General features: G+C 38.1%; 2 protein-coding genes across 13 annotated transcripts in view; both read right to left on the minus strand.

The window, feature by feature from the left end:
- Positions 1–14,254, minus strand: part of PTTG1 (PTTG1 regulator of sister chromatid separation, securin) — an 82,920-nt gene extending 68,666 nt beyond the window's left edge. Inside the window, exon 1 of the mRNA XM_056348825.1 lies at positions 14,251–14,254. The gene's annotated coding sequence lies outside the window, so the exon portion shown is untranslated. The remainder of the gene's footprint in view (positions 1–14,250) is intronic.
- The window catches only part of FABP6 (fatty acid binding protein 6), a 46,082-nt gene continuing 33,516 nt past the window's right edge, over positions 3,620–16,185 (minus strand). For 5 of the 12 annotated variants that reach the window (XM_056348833.1, XM_056348836.1, XM_056348826.1 and 2 more), the window contains 5 exons: positions 10,587–10,750; positions 8,231–8,335; positions 7,194–7,369; positions 5,259–5,348; positions 3,620–4,130 (listed from right to left, as the gene is read on the minus strand). In XM_056348833.1, the coding sequence (XP_056204808.1) occupies positions 4,077–4,130; positions 5,259–5,348; positions 7,194–7,369; positions 8,231–8,297 (387 nt within the window). In that variant the 5' untranslated portion in view covers positions 8,298–8,335; positions 10,587–10,750 and the 3' untranslated portion in view covers positions 3,620–4,076. The other 7 variants (XM_056348835.1, XM_056348828.1, XM_056348831.1 and 4 more) reach the window with 3 other exon arrangements.

A 16,185-nucleotide genomic window follows, 5' to 3' on the forward strand; every position in this document is an offset into this window, starting at 1 on the left:
ACTTTGCTGTGAAATTAGTGTGGTTGCAGTGCTAGACAATGCTGACTTAGTTTTTTAAACATCATCTCAGCATTCTCTTGGAAAACATAACTGGTAAATTGAAGATTATTTTGCTTCTTTGCAATGAGACACACACATACTGTCACATGTTCAAAGGTTTCTTTCTCAACTGATTCCAGGGATGATTGTTCAAAAAACTGTATAGGCTTTTTTTTTTTTTTTGGTTAATGTAGATATTTACAAGAAATGGACTTCTGCAAATGTGAAACTTTAGTTTTGATATACGCCACCACTATTGTAAATTTATTTGAAGGCATACGCTTGGTTTGTCTTTTCTCTGAACGTTCTCAGGACAGCAATATGTAACAGAGTAACGTGCAATATGCTTTTACTGACTTGGGGCAAATTTTTCAAGTCATGTGTCACAGTGCTCTTTTAAATTATATTTTCAGAATTGTTTTTAAGGGTGTTTTAGGGTAGAGGGGGGAAAAAACTAGCCTGTGTGCTAAGGCGTGTTTGCGTAACTCTCTTCTGACAACTTTTGGTGTCAAGTTAATTTCTTCCATTCAGCAGGCTAGAGGAGTCTTCTTTCATTAAAAAAAATATGCAAACCTTAAATGAAGAGGCAGTACTCTTCAGAAATTTGTCTAGAAGGTTACAGAAATTAGTTCATCTTCTATTCTGTTGGCTTTGTATTTATATTAAAACTTTATTTTCAGAAGACTTCAGTGTATTTTTTCGTGTCATTCAACAGACATAAAAAACACGTGGCAGTATTGTTGTGTGGGTTTTTTTGTTTATGACTTATAATCTGCATCATGTTCAGTGTTATACTTTGGACCGCCATCGTGCTCAGTTTTGAAAATACTGCCTAAGTTCCCAATGAAAGCTTCCAATAAACAAGGGTACTTCAGCTATGTGTGGTTTGGTTTTGTTGTTTTTTTTTTAATTAGTGGTTTCTCCTTAGCTTTTAAGAGCTAGCAAAGAATGTATGCCTATACCTTATAAATAGTTGATCTGAGCACTCCTAATATTTCACAGAACAGAAGAGTGGTAGGAAAGACCTTGCCAAATAATAAATTGTGAAGGATTAGGCAGATCAGGAATTCAGTCACTGCACAAGAAAGGCAGAAAATGTTCCAGCTTGCATGGCCAATGTGACTTGGGGGTGCCATCTTACCGGAGGAGGTTGAAAGGCTGAATAGGAGAATGCAGTTGTATGTTCAGTCTTTCTTCTGCAGATTGCATCTTCTAAGCAGGAATTGTCCATTGGCTTCTAGGTTCTGTTCTTGCCATTGTATCATGGGTGGAGCTGGGGCAGATTAAGTCCAACGGCAGACTCTGAAAGGGGAAAGACTTATGATTTGACTGACAGTTCTCTCTAGAATGTTTTAAATGTTAGTGGCAATTCCACATGTTTCATTTTTCAGTAAATACTTTTTTCGTGTCACTAATTGTTTTGTTTCTTTTGTGAAAACATACCTCCAGGAAAAGTGAACATAGAAGAGTTCAGCCAACCTAAAAATGCTTTTCTGAAGACTCTTCGCCACAACTTTTGGAGGGAGCTGCAGAGGTGCGTGTGAAGCTGAGTTAATTTTTAAACAAATGGAAGTAAAACTTCACACCTTGTGCTCTTTGATGCTGCCACTTGTAGCATAGTCATAGATCAGAATTTTTATATGCTGATTAACTCCTACTCTCCTGGCAGACTAGGAACAAAGAAAGGCTGCTGCAAAAGCAAATGCAGTGAAACGTGGCCAGGGGTATGGCACTAGTTATCTCCCTTACATGGGAGGATGTTGCAGATACAACCAAACAAATGAGAAAGCTAACAGTAAAATTAAACTCTATTAGTGAGTCCTGATAAGAGCTGCAACAGGGACACAGGCAGAAAGAAGTCTGCTAATATTGATCAGGCATCAAAGGTTAAAATGAACTTATTTTTTAAAAATCTTACAGTTGCAGCTTGCTGCTTTTTTAGACAGGAAAGGGAAGCTACCTACTGTGTCCCTATTTGTGAGAAAGCCACAACCCTCTGTTTGCAAAGCTGTCAAAGCCACTTTTGGTCCTTTTGTTTTAGCAAGTTTTACACGCTGTAGGGAACAATTTAAAGCTGAAATAATGCTCTTTGATCAGTATAATCAACTCATTGGTAAAGCGTATAGGTGTAATAAAATTTAGCTTAGTGCTATTTTTTACTGAGAAGTCTAGATTCCAGCAAATGTGGGCCAAACACTGATGGATTCTTAGTGATAATTTTTGCCTAAGGGTTTTTTTTGTTTTGTTTGTTTAAGGGGTGTTTATTTTTCTCTCTGTACTGCGATTTCAAGAATGTCCTCCAGTTGAAAAGACAGCAATGCTTCTTTCCCCACGTGAAAGCACCCCTTGCATATTTTCTAGAGAGCCTAGATAAAAATCCCACCCTTCTTTTCAAAGCATTGTTGTCTGTATAATGGGGAGTTAATTGATCACCTGCAGAATGTGAAAACAAAGTGTTCCAACTGCATAACACTTAAATGTTGTTGCTTCTAGAACTGGAATTTGTGTTGGCCGGTTTCATTTTGTTTTCAAAGCAGGGAATCATCAGGTATCAGCATCATCTCCTTCAGAGCACGTTCTTGTGGGTGTGAATGGTTCAGACAAAACCACCATCCCTTAATTCTAGTATGAGCTTTAGTTTCACGTAACACTTGCCCCATATCTACTTATGTGTAACTCTACAAGTCATTCTGTGTAGTTGGTTAAGTGTTGAAAGTGATGGGCACATTCTAAATCCAAGTGTTCTAAGATGTCCCATAATTACTTGCAAAGGCATATACTGGCTGACTTGAACTCAGATGAGGGGTAAGCCTGAAGAGATCCCTTATTACTTCTCAACATGACCTCATATAACTGAAGAGGCTGAATTTCAACAAAATTCTATTAAATCAGTAGATAAGTTTGTTGCAAGTACCAAAAGAGCATCTCAAGATTGAACAGGTTTCAGATTTGACTTGTGTTTAAGAAGAGTTCAGCATTACACTTCGCCTTGGAAACACAGAGTAAGTAATATATTGTGCAACAACTAGTCATAAGACATGTGCAGCCTGTTTTGTGTAAACTGATGGAGTCTGGATGAAGCCTTGTTGCAGGTGGAAAGCTTAGCAAGCTCTATTGAGGAAAACATTAAAAAGGAATTAAAAGTCTTTTTTAATGCAAGATAGCTGAAGTGATTGGGATCATCAATCATGTATATAGGCCCATCAGAAAGTGAACCTTTGTGTACACAAAACACATGCCCTAGTTATAATTCTCATTTCTGATTAGCTTGTGAGGGCAAGCAGCTAGGTGGATCTAGAAGGCAAGACAGCTGGAAAAAGGAGCCTGAAAAGCGAAAAGCTTTGTGTTTGGCCAGAGGTGATTTGGAACAGTGAATGCAAAAACTGTGTTATATTTAATTCCTCCTGTGTTCAAGAAAACAGGTTTTCACATGCGCTCTATGTAAATAACAGGATTGCACTGAGAAAATAAGACTCCACATTTTCCCACAGAAGTCTGTCTGTAAAACCTTATATGTCTTCTAAGAATCTGGGACATCAAGAGACACTGATGAGAATGAGAAAGCCATGATAACAGTATGAAAGCATATCTTTTAATTAGTGATAAACTAAATTTTCTCTTGTTTTCAAGCTCCTAAATTTCTGTCCTCCAACCAGCAATAGGGCAAAAGGTTTTCATCAGGTCTTGCATTTTGATGTACGCTTTGGGCAGAGTATTGTCCTGTTCTCTAGACAGATACTGAATAGAGGTTCTATTAAGCATGTGGTAGACCACATTTGAATATGTCAAGTACGTATCATATCCTGAAATACTTAGACTGGACAGCATCATTAAATGATTTGTGGCATCTTCTGATTTTCTGAGTATTTGTCAGATCTTTAGGAATGGGGTAAGCAGTAATGCTGAGGATAATATTACTCTGAAAAACAATTCTTCATGTTTGTAATACAAAGAAAGAGGGAAAGACAATCAAAACTCTTGTTTATTTGTCCTGTTCTTTGTTTTTCAGTGCACTGGAAAAGACTGACTTTACTGCCTTAAGCAATCCTTTTGCTGGTCCTTTTGTAGACTACACCAGAAGTAGTAGAAATCTGGAATAAAGAACAAACAAAAATATGGTTGAACAGTGTAATTAGAGCTCCAGTGTTACAAATGAAAAGACGTGCTGACTGGCTTACAGAACCTGTCCTTTACCAAAGCAGCATTCACCCTTCTGTAGAAGGCCTATCTAGAAAATAAGCTGAATGTCCTTGGCAAGTCTGAAATACACAGTGCAAAAATATTCTTACACAAAAAGCACAACTTCTGAACAGGGGTTTAGGGATAACTTAAACATATCCTGAGTTAGACATGGCTTCACCAACTCCCAAGTTTTCAGTTTTTTAGACAAACGAGATAAGTGTTCTCCAAAAGCAATAAACAATTGACACTATTACTTTCAGGAAGGGTGAGTGTCCCTTGTTGATTCACAGAGTAACACTTCTGGTTAGTCTCTGGTGAAGATGCACTCGGACATACGTAACTGGCATGGACATAAGTCAATTCAGGAGGATTTTTGAGAATCAGAAATCATCATGTTTGGCAATCCTATCTGTTTCACAGGTTTTACTATAAGTATTGTAGTTTCAGTAATCTTCCAAAGCTATATTGCCATTTTGTTCATAAAATAGGATACTACTTGAAATCCAGCCTCTTTTGTGGTGGGGTTTTTTCTTTCTTTTTTTTTCTTTCCTTTTTTTTTTTTTTTTTTTTTTTTTGGTAAGACTAAGGAAATAAGAGTTCTACAGAAATTCTGTGAGGAGCTGCAGCTAGATAGTTTTCCAAGAATGAAACAAAGTGTTAACTTTCTACAAAGTAGTAGGTGAAATGTTTTTTATATATTATTTTCTGTTCTTGGAGCATAGGCATAGTGAATACAATCAGGCATGGCAGCTTGGGAATATTTCACTCCGAACATTCCAGTCTTCAGCTATAAAACTGTGTGTCTGCGCCTAAGATGCAAGATCTACGTTTCAAGTTTATAAAAAATGTATGATGAAAAGTTTGCTCATTTAATTTTTGGATTAAATCTGCACTAGAAGATTATCGAGTGAAGAAGAAAGTTATTTAAAACTTTTGCTTTATCTAAAGATTTTTTCTAAGCTCAGAATTTTAAGCCTGCTGCTCTTGAGGGTTCTGTTTTGTTTTTTATAAAATAACCTGGATATTTGAGAACTTACCTCTACTAGCTTTCCTCCACAAATCTCTGCAGTATGACGATAGTTGGGAAAATCAGCTACTATTTTGCCATCTTCCATTTTAACAGTTGCCTGTAATAGAGAAAGGGTTGATGTTCCCTGGGGTTACTGGCATTTATATTATCAGATACACTGTAAAGATCTGTACACCTGATGCTTAAAGTTTTTACTTTTTTAAAAGTAGAAGTTCTTTACACATGAAGCTTCATGAACAAGACAAATTCTTGTGCTTTAGTTCTTAAATGTTCACAATTTAAATAGAAAAATGTTCGTCTAACAATACGTACACAATATTCATCTATAGCTCTAAAAATGATCTGACTACAGGCTATGCTTGTCATTCCGTCCTCAGTGTTTATGTGGTTCTCTTGTTTTGACAGTGAAAGAAAAGGCATGATTGTAGGAGTTAATTTTGAAGTAGCATTCTCAGACACTAATAACCTGCCTGCAAGCAGTTACAAAACTCACTGTGGACAAGTGATGCCAATCTTTAGTCCAGATCCTGAAGCTTCATACCTTTAACTACACTAGAATTCATCTTGCTCATTTAAGTAAAGGTGAACATGGCTGCACAGTCTGCAGCCGTGCCTTCATACTGTAATATGTGCCAATTGCTGTAAGAGCTGCTTCTATATGGAAGAAGTATGCCAGATGCTACTATGAAGACCACAAATACGGCAGCAGCTCAGCTGACTGCCAAAACTCGATACGCAGTTCCATCACAAAGCCAGTCTTGCCCACACTTTTAGTAATGCAGATAAGCCAGTCCTATTTAGAGGAGAAAAAAGTAATTTGCAAAATGAAGAGATGAGTGGACATTTTTTACCAGATACAAGGAAAACCACCTTACTAGTTTATATATTATTTAGTGACACTATAATAAAATGCAGCGGTTTCTCTGCTGAAAGTAATCTACTCTGCCTCCATCTTTAGTTATCTAATAGGCTTTGGACTGCCAGAGCCAAAAAGAAGAGGATCAAATTTGTAGTATTTCAAAACTGTTATGTTTGTAATAAATTGACCAAGTTGATTGTGTCTTATTCAGTCTGTTAGGTTTCACAAAGATTCCTCAAAGCCAAAGAGGTTTTTTCCTCTTGTAATCAGAAAGGTGTGAGTAAAGAAGCCTTCTGGAAATCATGCAGTGCTATTGCTGTCTCAGTTTGTCACAGCTCCTTGATGCAATTGCTGGTTTTCCTGACTCTTTAATATGTATAAAGCATTTATACAGTAATCTATTGTAGGGTTCTGGACACCTCACAAATGCAGAGTTTAGCAGTCCCAAACTGTCTTATCCCTTTAAATATATGAGAAATGAGTAAGTTAAGTAACTAAACCATTTTACGGTAGGTTTTGTATCCAGATTTTGTCCATGACAGGAGTAGATCGATACGGTGTAATCTTAGGTCTCACTAGAGGCTGCTTAAGCTGCAAGTTGCTCTGTACTTTTCAACAGGAGGGAGGACATGGAGAAATTTATTTTTTCCCCTTCACTTTACACAGCATTTTGTTTAAGGCTCAAGCACAGCTGACGTCACAAGGTAGGCACGGGCAGAGCTCGGGCCCACAGCACTCCCTCAGAATGTGCTGCAGTTGCTGGACAATGACACAGCTGCCAACCAGCTCTTGAGAGTTTTAATGAGCATTATGTTTGCTTGAATTGCGACACCAGTAGATGCTTGCCACTCTATCCTTGTTCTTTATTAGTATGTACAGTTCTGACGCTCTAGCTCTCTTTAAAACCAGATTTAGATATTTTGCTAGAGGCATCAAGAAATATGGGCAAAATTGTATGTTTCTAAGCTATGACAGATGAAAAAAAAACATTTAAGGAAAATGTCCCTGAGACAGATTTGATTTTCACCCTAAATTAAAAAAATAACTGAGACAGTGTAGAACTTAAGAGCTAAATTAATTTACCTTGAACTTTTTACCGCCCATTGTCTCCATGTCTGCTTCCTTGCCGATTGTGAATGTGTTGGTCGTGGTGTGGCCTCCTGGGAAATGCTGTGTCCAGGTGAAGTCATTTCCATTCTGCACCACCTCAGTGACTATTTTGCAATTCCTTCCCATTTCAATCTTGTCACTGGGGAGACCTTAATCAATACAAACATACAATTTATAAAATCTAATAGCCTACCAGCTGTATTTGAATGGGAGCATGCCAATGGTATGTTTATTCTCAAATACTGGTGTCTGAGCATCTGAATTTTTTTTTTCTTTTTTTTTTTTTTTTTTACAGCAGTATCAAAGCTCTGAGTTTATACCAGTGGTTTAAAGGAAAATATAGGCACACCAATGCATTTCCTGAAATAGTAAGTTTTGGTCTTGCACTCTTTTCCCTAAGGAATGACACACAGAATAAATGCATAGATGTAAAGCATATACAAATATTTCCTGCTGCTTAATCTACACATGCAGATGTGTGGAATTTAAATGTATATGAACTTGTGCCTTTGATATATAGCTGCATACACCTATTTACTATTTGCTATTGCTTTTTAAATAAATGAACACAGGCACTGAATTTACGCACACCGATCATAGCATCCCTAAGAGCTTTTACGGGGTAATCTCTGAAAAAAGGTTTGCACAGTCTTCTGATAGCATTCACAGAAAGCTGTTCCTGTAAGATTTTGACAATCATCTTCATACTAAATTTATGCTCCCACTGATGAATAGTAAGGACAGAAAAAGCGATTCACAATCATCATGCTGCAAACATCTTGGCCCTTCATTCTGCTGCCACTGAAAAGGAATACTGCTTCTGTAGAACAGGACCGTTTCCTGCAGCTGACAGTGCTTTACAAGAATGAATCTCCTTGCTGAAGTGCAGAGCACTCCTACCAGTCTTAGCCCCTGTTGATCTCAGCACATTTCAGTAAAAAAGCTTTTTTTGAAGAAGTATTTTTAACGAATTGATAACCTTTAAGACTTACAACCCAAGACATGCTTACCAATCTTCTTCACGAAGTCATCGTAGTTCTCATCGCCTTCAAATTCGTATTTGCCTGCAAATGCCATGTTGCCCTGGTGATGTGGCTGCTAGAGCAGAATAGCAGCTGGAACAAAGAAGAATGGATAAGTGCAGATGGCTTGAGGCCCTTGTTTTTATAAACCAGCCCAAGCTGTTCAGCCCACCTATACCCACACCCCTTGGAAATATACTTTTATGGCCTACATGAGTCACTAGCACGGATACCATTGACCTGTATGAAACTCAAGGTTATAATTCACTTATACATCCTTGACAATAATCTGGAGATCAGCAGAAATCAAGGACAAAAGCTCGGTTTTCGTTTCAGTGCATATTTAAACAAAGTGATATATTTTTACTTTCAAGATTCCACTGATTTTGCAGTCAGGATGGCATAATGGTAAAACATTTATAATGAAACAGGGAGAAAATTACTTCAAAACAGTGTCCTGAGATCACAGCCTTGTTCTATTTGGAAGCATACCCTATATTAGTTAAAATATGAAAATAAGAAAGAAGCTGTACATATTCTAAGTAATTCTGGTGGGATACGAGCCATGACAAGATTCTGGGTAAATTACTGCACCTGCACATGTCCTACCTTATCTCCACACAGAAAAAAAGAATTCTGAAATATTTCACGCTCCTTGGACGGTAAAGTACACTAGATTAGTCTGTGGCACCATATTCCCATGCCCTATTTAATATCAAGAGACAAACAATGCTTTGCATTGCTTAGCAAGTATTTGCACAAAGTACTAAAAAACACACTTATTTTGGAAAAGCAGAACTCTGATTTATGTAAGATAACCATATGTTAAAAGCCAAAGAGTCTGCTGGGTAATTTAGAATGCATACAGGAGATGTCCTATGCTTAATGACTCCAATGCCACACACAGATAGCAGGGTAGGAAATTCCCAGCTGCTATGTATTGGCATAGCTCCACTAGCTGAGGATACAGACCAACAATTTTTAATCCGAACAAAAACATTCCTAGGATTTATGTGAAATGGTGTCATAGATTAGAATTTCATTTTATTAAAATAATACATTTAGGAAGGAACATAAAAATCTATTTTTCTCCAGTTTTATAAAAGTCTGGAGAAACATGTAACAGTGTTCAACAAGTTTTGCTATATGCAAAGTGGGTTCAATTTCATAAGTGAAATTAACATAATCTCACATGCTAATGCAAGAATATGTCTATTTAGAGTCAAGAAGCTGATCAGAAGAACAGGAACATAGGCTGGGTGATTAAAAACATGGGAAACAAAGGTACACTAAACTTCACCACTGCTCTCCTTGATATACTTTCAAATTAACGTATTCTGTGTAACCGTTTCTATATTTCTTCTTAATAGACTTATCTATACTCTGCTCTGTCAGAGAACGAGGCAAACTTCAGTATTATGATGAAACTCCAGAAAAATCTTCACTATCATAAATCATGTATACTGTTACTGTAACACTATACAAATTAGAAGCACTGCTACATCTAACAAGTTTATTAGCAATATTATTTGAGTTCACACAGTCAGCTGTACACTCTCTCTGCCAGTGCTCTAAACGCTGCATGTTGGAGGTGCAGTGCAGTTTGCAACTGCTCTACTGAGTGGAGACAGACTGGTGCCTCCAGTGAACCCTGCCTCCCACGGGTCCTCTCTTGTACGGCCACGGACTGGCTGTGTCTTGTAGCCTCACGGATTCGGGACTTGGATGTACATTATGTCATACCAGCATTAACTCCAAGAGGAGCTAGACATAAAGCCAGCCTGTACCCAAATTTTTATAGCAGCATACCAGTGTGTAAAATCAGTGCCTCTCGGGGGGGGGTTAAGGTTTTATTCAACTGAAAAACATATTTGCTATGTATATGTATATATTTAATGGCATATTACTTGTCAGGTTGCAACTCAATGAAAAAAATCCTCTCTAATTTGTACTAATTTTTTGTTTTACTTACTAAGCTGCTTTTATACAAGGCCTCTGTTGTCTGTAAGTCATACCGCCTTTAAACCAATTACAGAATACACAGGGCATATGAGGTTTGAGCGGGACAATGTTTCTTACCTTAGGAATATTTTTGCAGTTTCAAAACTGCAAAAAATGATGGAAAAATAAGAAGAATTCCAGAATAATATGCTCACTGATGGGTGAGAAGTCTGAATCAGGCGAGAAAGGGATTTCTAATAGAAAAGAATTTCCTGACCAGAAAAAGCTTCAGAAAATTCTGAATCAGTTTTGTGAGAGATTATATCTGTGGACTGGAAAAAAAGCTTATCTTATGCTTATTAGTTGGGAATTTGTGTTATTTCTGTTTTGTTTTTTGTTTTACCTACTTCCTCTTCTGAAGTCTGAGAGAAAGTAACTTCAAAATCTTAGATCCTCTTATACAAAAAAACACAAAACTTTCAAATGGCAATGCATTTTTTTGAAGTTGACAACAATCCTTTCAAAACTCTTTGTTTGGGTGGATGCTCCTGGCAGGAAAGCAGTCTTCTAGAACAGATGCAGAAAGTGAACAAGAGTGAAGCATAACAAAATCGCGGTCAATTTGTAAAATAAAAATGAGACAAACGTCCTAGGAATTACTGCCTTTCCACCCCTAACTCTTCACTCTCCCCATATTTACTCAGCTTTAAATTGTACCATGCTGTGCAGGGGCTGACAAAATTGTGCTGGAGTTCATGATGCCACAAAAGCCATACCATCTGCTGTCTGCACGCAATTAAAAGGATGTCTCCATATTGAAATAGAAGAGAGCCATATACCTTCCCTCTGTGAACGTTCTCCGTGTCCTGTGATTAGCATTCAAAACACAGGAGTGTGGGAGAAAAGGACAAAACTGAGGGTTTCTGTATCAATTACAAATACATAAGATTCAGGGAAGGAACCGAGAAACTTGTTTCACCGCCAATGTTTCCTTTGCACTTTTGATTTAAAAGTGTCTGTAAAATGATTCTGACCATCCTGCAACCATATTTGACACTTTGTTTTTTAATTAAAACTCTTTCAGCTTAATCCCAGGATTGCTGAACTCAATGACCAATTGTGCAGGAGCAGACAACTGAAAAGGAAACTTTCTTTATCAGCTGGACCCAGATGCTTAGGCACTATCTATATAAAGAAAAACTGCATTAAGCATGGAAAACAATGAGGTGGTTGCACAAACATAGAAGCTTCAGTTCTTATTGCTATGGTAAAGCTAAGCAGATACCAGTTAAGCTACAGCAGTGTAAACTCCATGCCATTAATTGAAGCACAAACCCTAGTAATTTCAGTTATACACAGACTCAAAAATACCATTTAGAGGAAAGGATCATCAAGCCTATTTCATACATGAGAAAACTGAAACACTGAGAAAAAGTGACCTGTCAGAGCTTATGATAGAATGAATGGATGATGCAGCCAGTAAGAAATCCTAAGTCCAGGCATTAACCCAGTGTCCACAGGATAGCACATTAATTTAAACATTCGTATAATAAACAAACCCTTAGAAGCAAATGAGAGCTCTGAGCAACCGTTTACTTTCAAACAGTCACCCAGGGAGTTTTACACTTGCTCTACTGATGGGCTGTGAGCATCTTTACAGCTGCTTAGCACAACCGGCTGAACAGGTCTCCAGGTAAGACCCTTGCCCTCTCCATCTGGCTTAGTGTCCATCTCCAGCTGCTCTTGGAGAGTGGGTGACCAGTGAGGCTGTCCTCAGGTTAGCTGAGCACTGGAGGCCTCTGGCTTGCACGAGGCTCTCAGTGTTCCAGAGAGACATTCACAAACTTGCTAAGAAGGTAAATGAACTCAAGCCATACTCTTCTGTCTACATAAAACTTCTTTGGGGAGATAGCACTGGTGTAGTAACACTACGTGGACCTTGAAAGATAGATCAAACTGGATAAGAAAAATGCCTCAGTTCTGTGAAACAGGAAAAAGATAATCAGATTATATGAACAGTACTTGGGTTTTATGATCTCTCTCTCTATATAAAGATCAAATTAAATTTATGGCTTTCTTGTGACGTGATATAAAAATGCTGATATCTACACAACTATGTAATACTTGGAGCTTGCCTGCAGTGGGAATGTAGTGGGCATAAGGCCAGTGTGTAGTACAGTAAATTACCAATGAATAACTATTTCACTGGGTGGGTCACTCTTGCCACACACTAGAGTTTATTCACCTCTGAGGAGCTGTACGCTAGGCTGTACATGAGAGTTCCAGAGCAGGTTACAAACATCCATCCAAACAATAAAGGAAAGGCTACATAGCGTTAATAAATGTGCTTGCTCCACCTGGCTGCTCAGGATCAGACTCAGTTTAGAACAAGTTTTGAGCAAACGTGCCATCATCTGTACCTGTCTGTGCAGAGGAGTTTTTAATGCGCATTTTGAATTTGCAGCCATGCTTCCACTCACTTACTCTGAAATAAATCCTTATTTTCATTCCTGCCTTTTTTGTTATAAAATGTAATGAAACTCAATAGCGCATTGGAGAATGAAGAATTTCATTTAGTCTTCCAAATACTGAGTAAGGACAATGTTTATTCCAAGAATAAAGGAATGGAGGCCCTCTAACTTTACTGAAGTTATGGTCACTTGCACAATTGCTAAGGTTAGTCATCCAAGTCCCTATCTCTTCTGTTTCTGCTAAAACCAGTACCCATTTAGTGATCTTACATTTTGCATTTGCAATTTGTGATTTCCCTGACTCTTCAGAGCTGTGAGCATGTGATGTTGCTCTTGTGTACCTCTACAGCAGTGCTTCATCCTTGGTGGGCTGGTCATCAAACTAAGTGGTGCAGAGAACTCCAGAATTGTCCAGTAAAAAAAAGAATAAATTAAAATTATATGTCTATTTAGGCATGCATTTAAAATACGTTATGTATATTTAATCCATTCCAACTACTACTACATATGGCCTGCACACTGCTGCGAAAAGCCTTGGTTATATTAATACTTCTGCTTAACAGAACTCAGTTCAAATCCAACTGAATTTAACAGCTATAGCTGAGTCAAGTGGAAAAAGAAATTTCCTTGGCACAAGGTGAGAATCATAACAGAGAAAGGCAAAAGAATAAAAAGTTTCAGGTGTAAAACCTGAAAACAGCTTTCGGAAAGCGGCCATTATCTTCGGTGTACTTGGCACTATCTATCATTTTCAATGGAGAAAGATGCAGCTGTTCTTTATGTAGGTCAAAGAACATATAATTATTCTATAGGAGACTGTGCCTGCCATCTGGTGGCCAACGGTCAGGGCCTGTATGCCAGGCAGCATGTCCTACACTGAGCCCCCACCTCACCTGTGTAAAACCCCTGACTTCAGCGAGAGCATGCTTGGGTTTGCAGCTAGCCCCATGCCACAGCTGAATCTCCAAGATGAACTGCTGATCCCCTCATTCTCTAACTAAAAAAAAAAAAAATAAAATAAAAAAAAATTCCACCCTGAGCTGGTTATAATTAGCTCAAAAAGAGTCATCTTAAATGTATCATTTATATAACACATAAAAATATATCAGTATTTATACAAGAAATTATCTTCATATGTTTCATTTTGGGACACAGCTCTAAATGAAGAGGATTTCCAAAGCATTGGTTTATGGCATCACTGGCACAGCATATAGTATCAGCCTTTGCTTAAACACAAATACATTTGTATTGCTATCTCGGCAATCAACAGGACACAGGACTGCTTCATACAGATTTAATTAAACTTTACAGATCAGAAGCCAAGTACTGAATTCCCCTGAATTCAGTGGGAGTCATCTACAGTTGAACTAACTTCAACACAATTTAATGAATGCAACTTAATGTGCAAATGCTATTTGTGGCAGTCTGGCATTTGTGAAACCCACTGAATGGATTCAGCTGTCATAAACATAAATAAGGGTGTGCACGCTTAGACAGAGCAGCACTGTTTGCAGGCAGAATACAAGGAAATGGCATAACATTATTATGCAAGGTCTAAAGGTACATAGGCTTTTTACACTGAATTTGTCTTGCTGAGTGGGGAACCCCCTCCCAAAACAACCCAAAAATGCATTCACAGCTGCGCTTACCTAACTTTGAAACCTGAGTCACTGATCTAACATCAACACACAGTAAAACTCATATTAGAGTGTATATTGTCAGGACTATGGGCAGGAATCAAATTACTAGTTACAATGAGAAATTATGCAGAAAAGCTCAACACTATTTGAATTTAATCAGGATGACGTGAGCTGCAACTGTGTGCTGTTGTAGACAGTCAGCATGAATAAGTTGTCAAAGAAGCAAAACTCTTGCGGATGCTTATACCCAAAAGAAAAGTTTATCTAAAGCAAGTAGTTAATTCCCTCTGTCTCCCAAGTCATCTACCTCTGATATGCAAAACAGCTAAGTCTTCAAACGATGGTAGGAACAGAGGGAACTTTCAGAAACCAAATCAAAGGCCTTGGATATCTTTACTTTCAGAATTTACTTGCCACAAAGTCATAAACATAATGCTTTTGCATCTTTTTGTCATGTCAGAGTCACCCTGCCCTTGAATGTCTCCCAGCAGGCTTTAAAGTTTATTAACCTTTCAGATGTGTTGTATAAAGCCAACTGAGATACACTCAAAGACAAAATGGAGATAAGGAAAGTAATTCCATTAGTGAATGAGCTAGGCTGAGTGACTATCTTTGAAGTGCTTTTAGAACTGGAATGCAATTGAACAAGGAGTACAGATTAAAAATAAAAGTAGGAACTCTCTAGTGAAAAGAAAGTTACACTTAATGATTCTTTCAGAATGAAACTTGATCAGGAAGGCTTGTAAATTCTTAAAACAGCTGTATCTGGCAATTATTCAGTAACCCTCCATAGTAAATGGCTAATGATTAATAATTCCTTTGGTATTCAGGGTAATCATTCATAATGAATTCAGAAAGAACTCATCTGGTGTTAATGTAATATGTAATTCCATGGGAGTCCTATTATAAGGTTGCCTTATTAAGTATCCACTTAATGTAGTACTAGGTGTTACTATTCTAAACCCATAAGCAGTAGAAAAGCAATTACCAACAAGACTGGCTGAATTCTTGAAAAGCTAATGCTTGTAGAGAGTCCAAATATTTAATGCACCAGCCAGCTCTACAGGACTTCAACAGGTGACACAGTACAGACTTGGTCCTCGCCTCAGATGGGTAGGATCTGCCTAACAAAAACAGGACAGAAAGGATGCTACCAAAAGCTCAGATAGAAACATTTGCAGGGGAGGAAGACACAGATCTTCCAAAAATCCAGTATTTCTGGGACTCCCTAAAAAGAAATTTTATTATTTCTTGGCAAAACACTCTACCAGGAAAACCTTTACGCCATTTAGATCTCCAGAAAGGTAGTTTCCAGAGAGCAAGACAACCAAGTGATTCATTCAAGCTGTACAAGCTGGCATAGCTTCTGTAAGAAGTGTTTGGTTGTGCTGCCCCTGGCCGGCTTTCCCATCTCCGAGTGCTACTCAATGGGACTACCAAGGTCTGGTTTGGGCAACTAAAAAGACAGAAAACTAAACCTAAGGGGAAGGAAAAAAAAAAGATGTGTTTAGTTTTCAGGTGGTTTAATCAGTTTTCAGCTGATTTGGTTCTCTGAAATGTCTCAATTGCATAGCAAGGCCCTGCTGGTACAACAGGAGGTATGAGAGGGAGGAGGGGAACATGAAAGCCACCATCATCACCATCACCACCACCACCACCACCACGCAGCCCTTTCACTAGCCAGCCCTGACTGCAAACCACTGAGGGACTGAGAGCAGCCTGAGGATATGACAGTGCTGCTTCAGTTGCTCAAGTATCCTTGAACCCCCCTCCTGCTTTGTGCTGGCATAACTATTTATGTAGCAGTGTAACAACCAGAGCGAGGGCATGATTTGAATTAAAGACACCAAGGATAAAATAAAAAGGTATTTTTCAGCTGGATCAGTGCTCT

Source organism: Falco biarmicus, chromosome 8 (assembly GCF_023638135.1).
Source record: "Falco biarmicus isolate bFalBia1 chromosome 8, bFalBia1.pri, whole genome shotgun sequence".
Classification (NCBI taxonomy): Eukaryota; Metazoa; Chordata; class Aves; order Falconiformes; family Falconidae; genus Falco; species Falco biarmicus.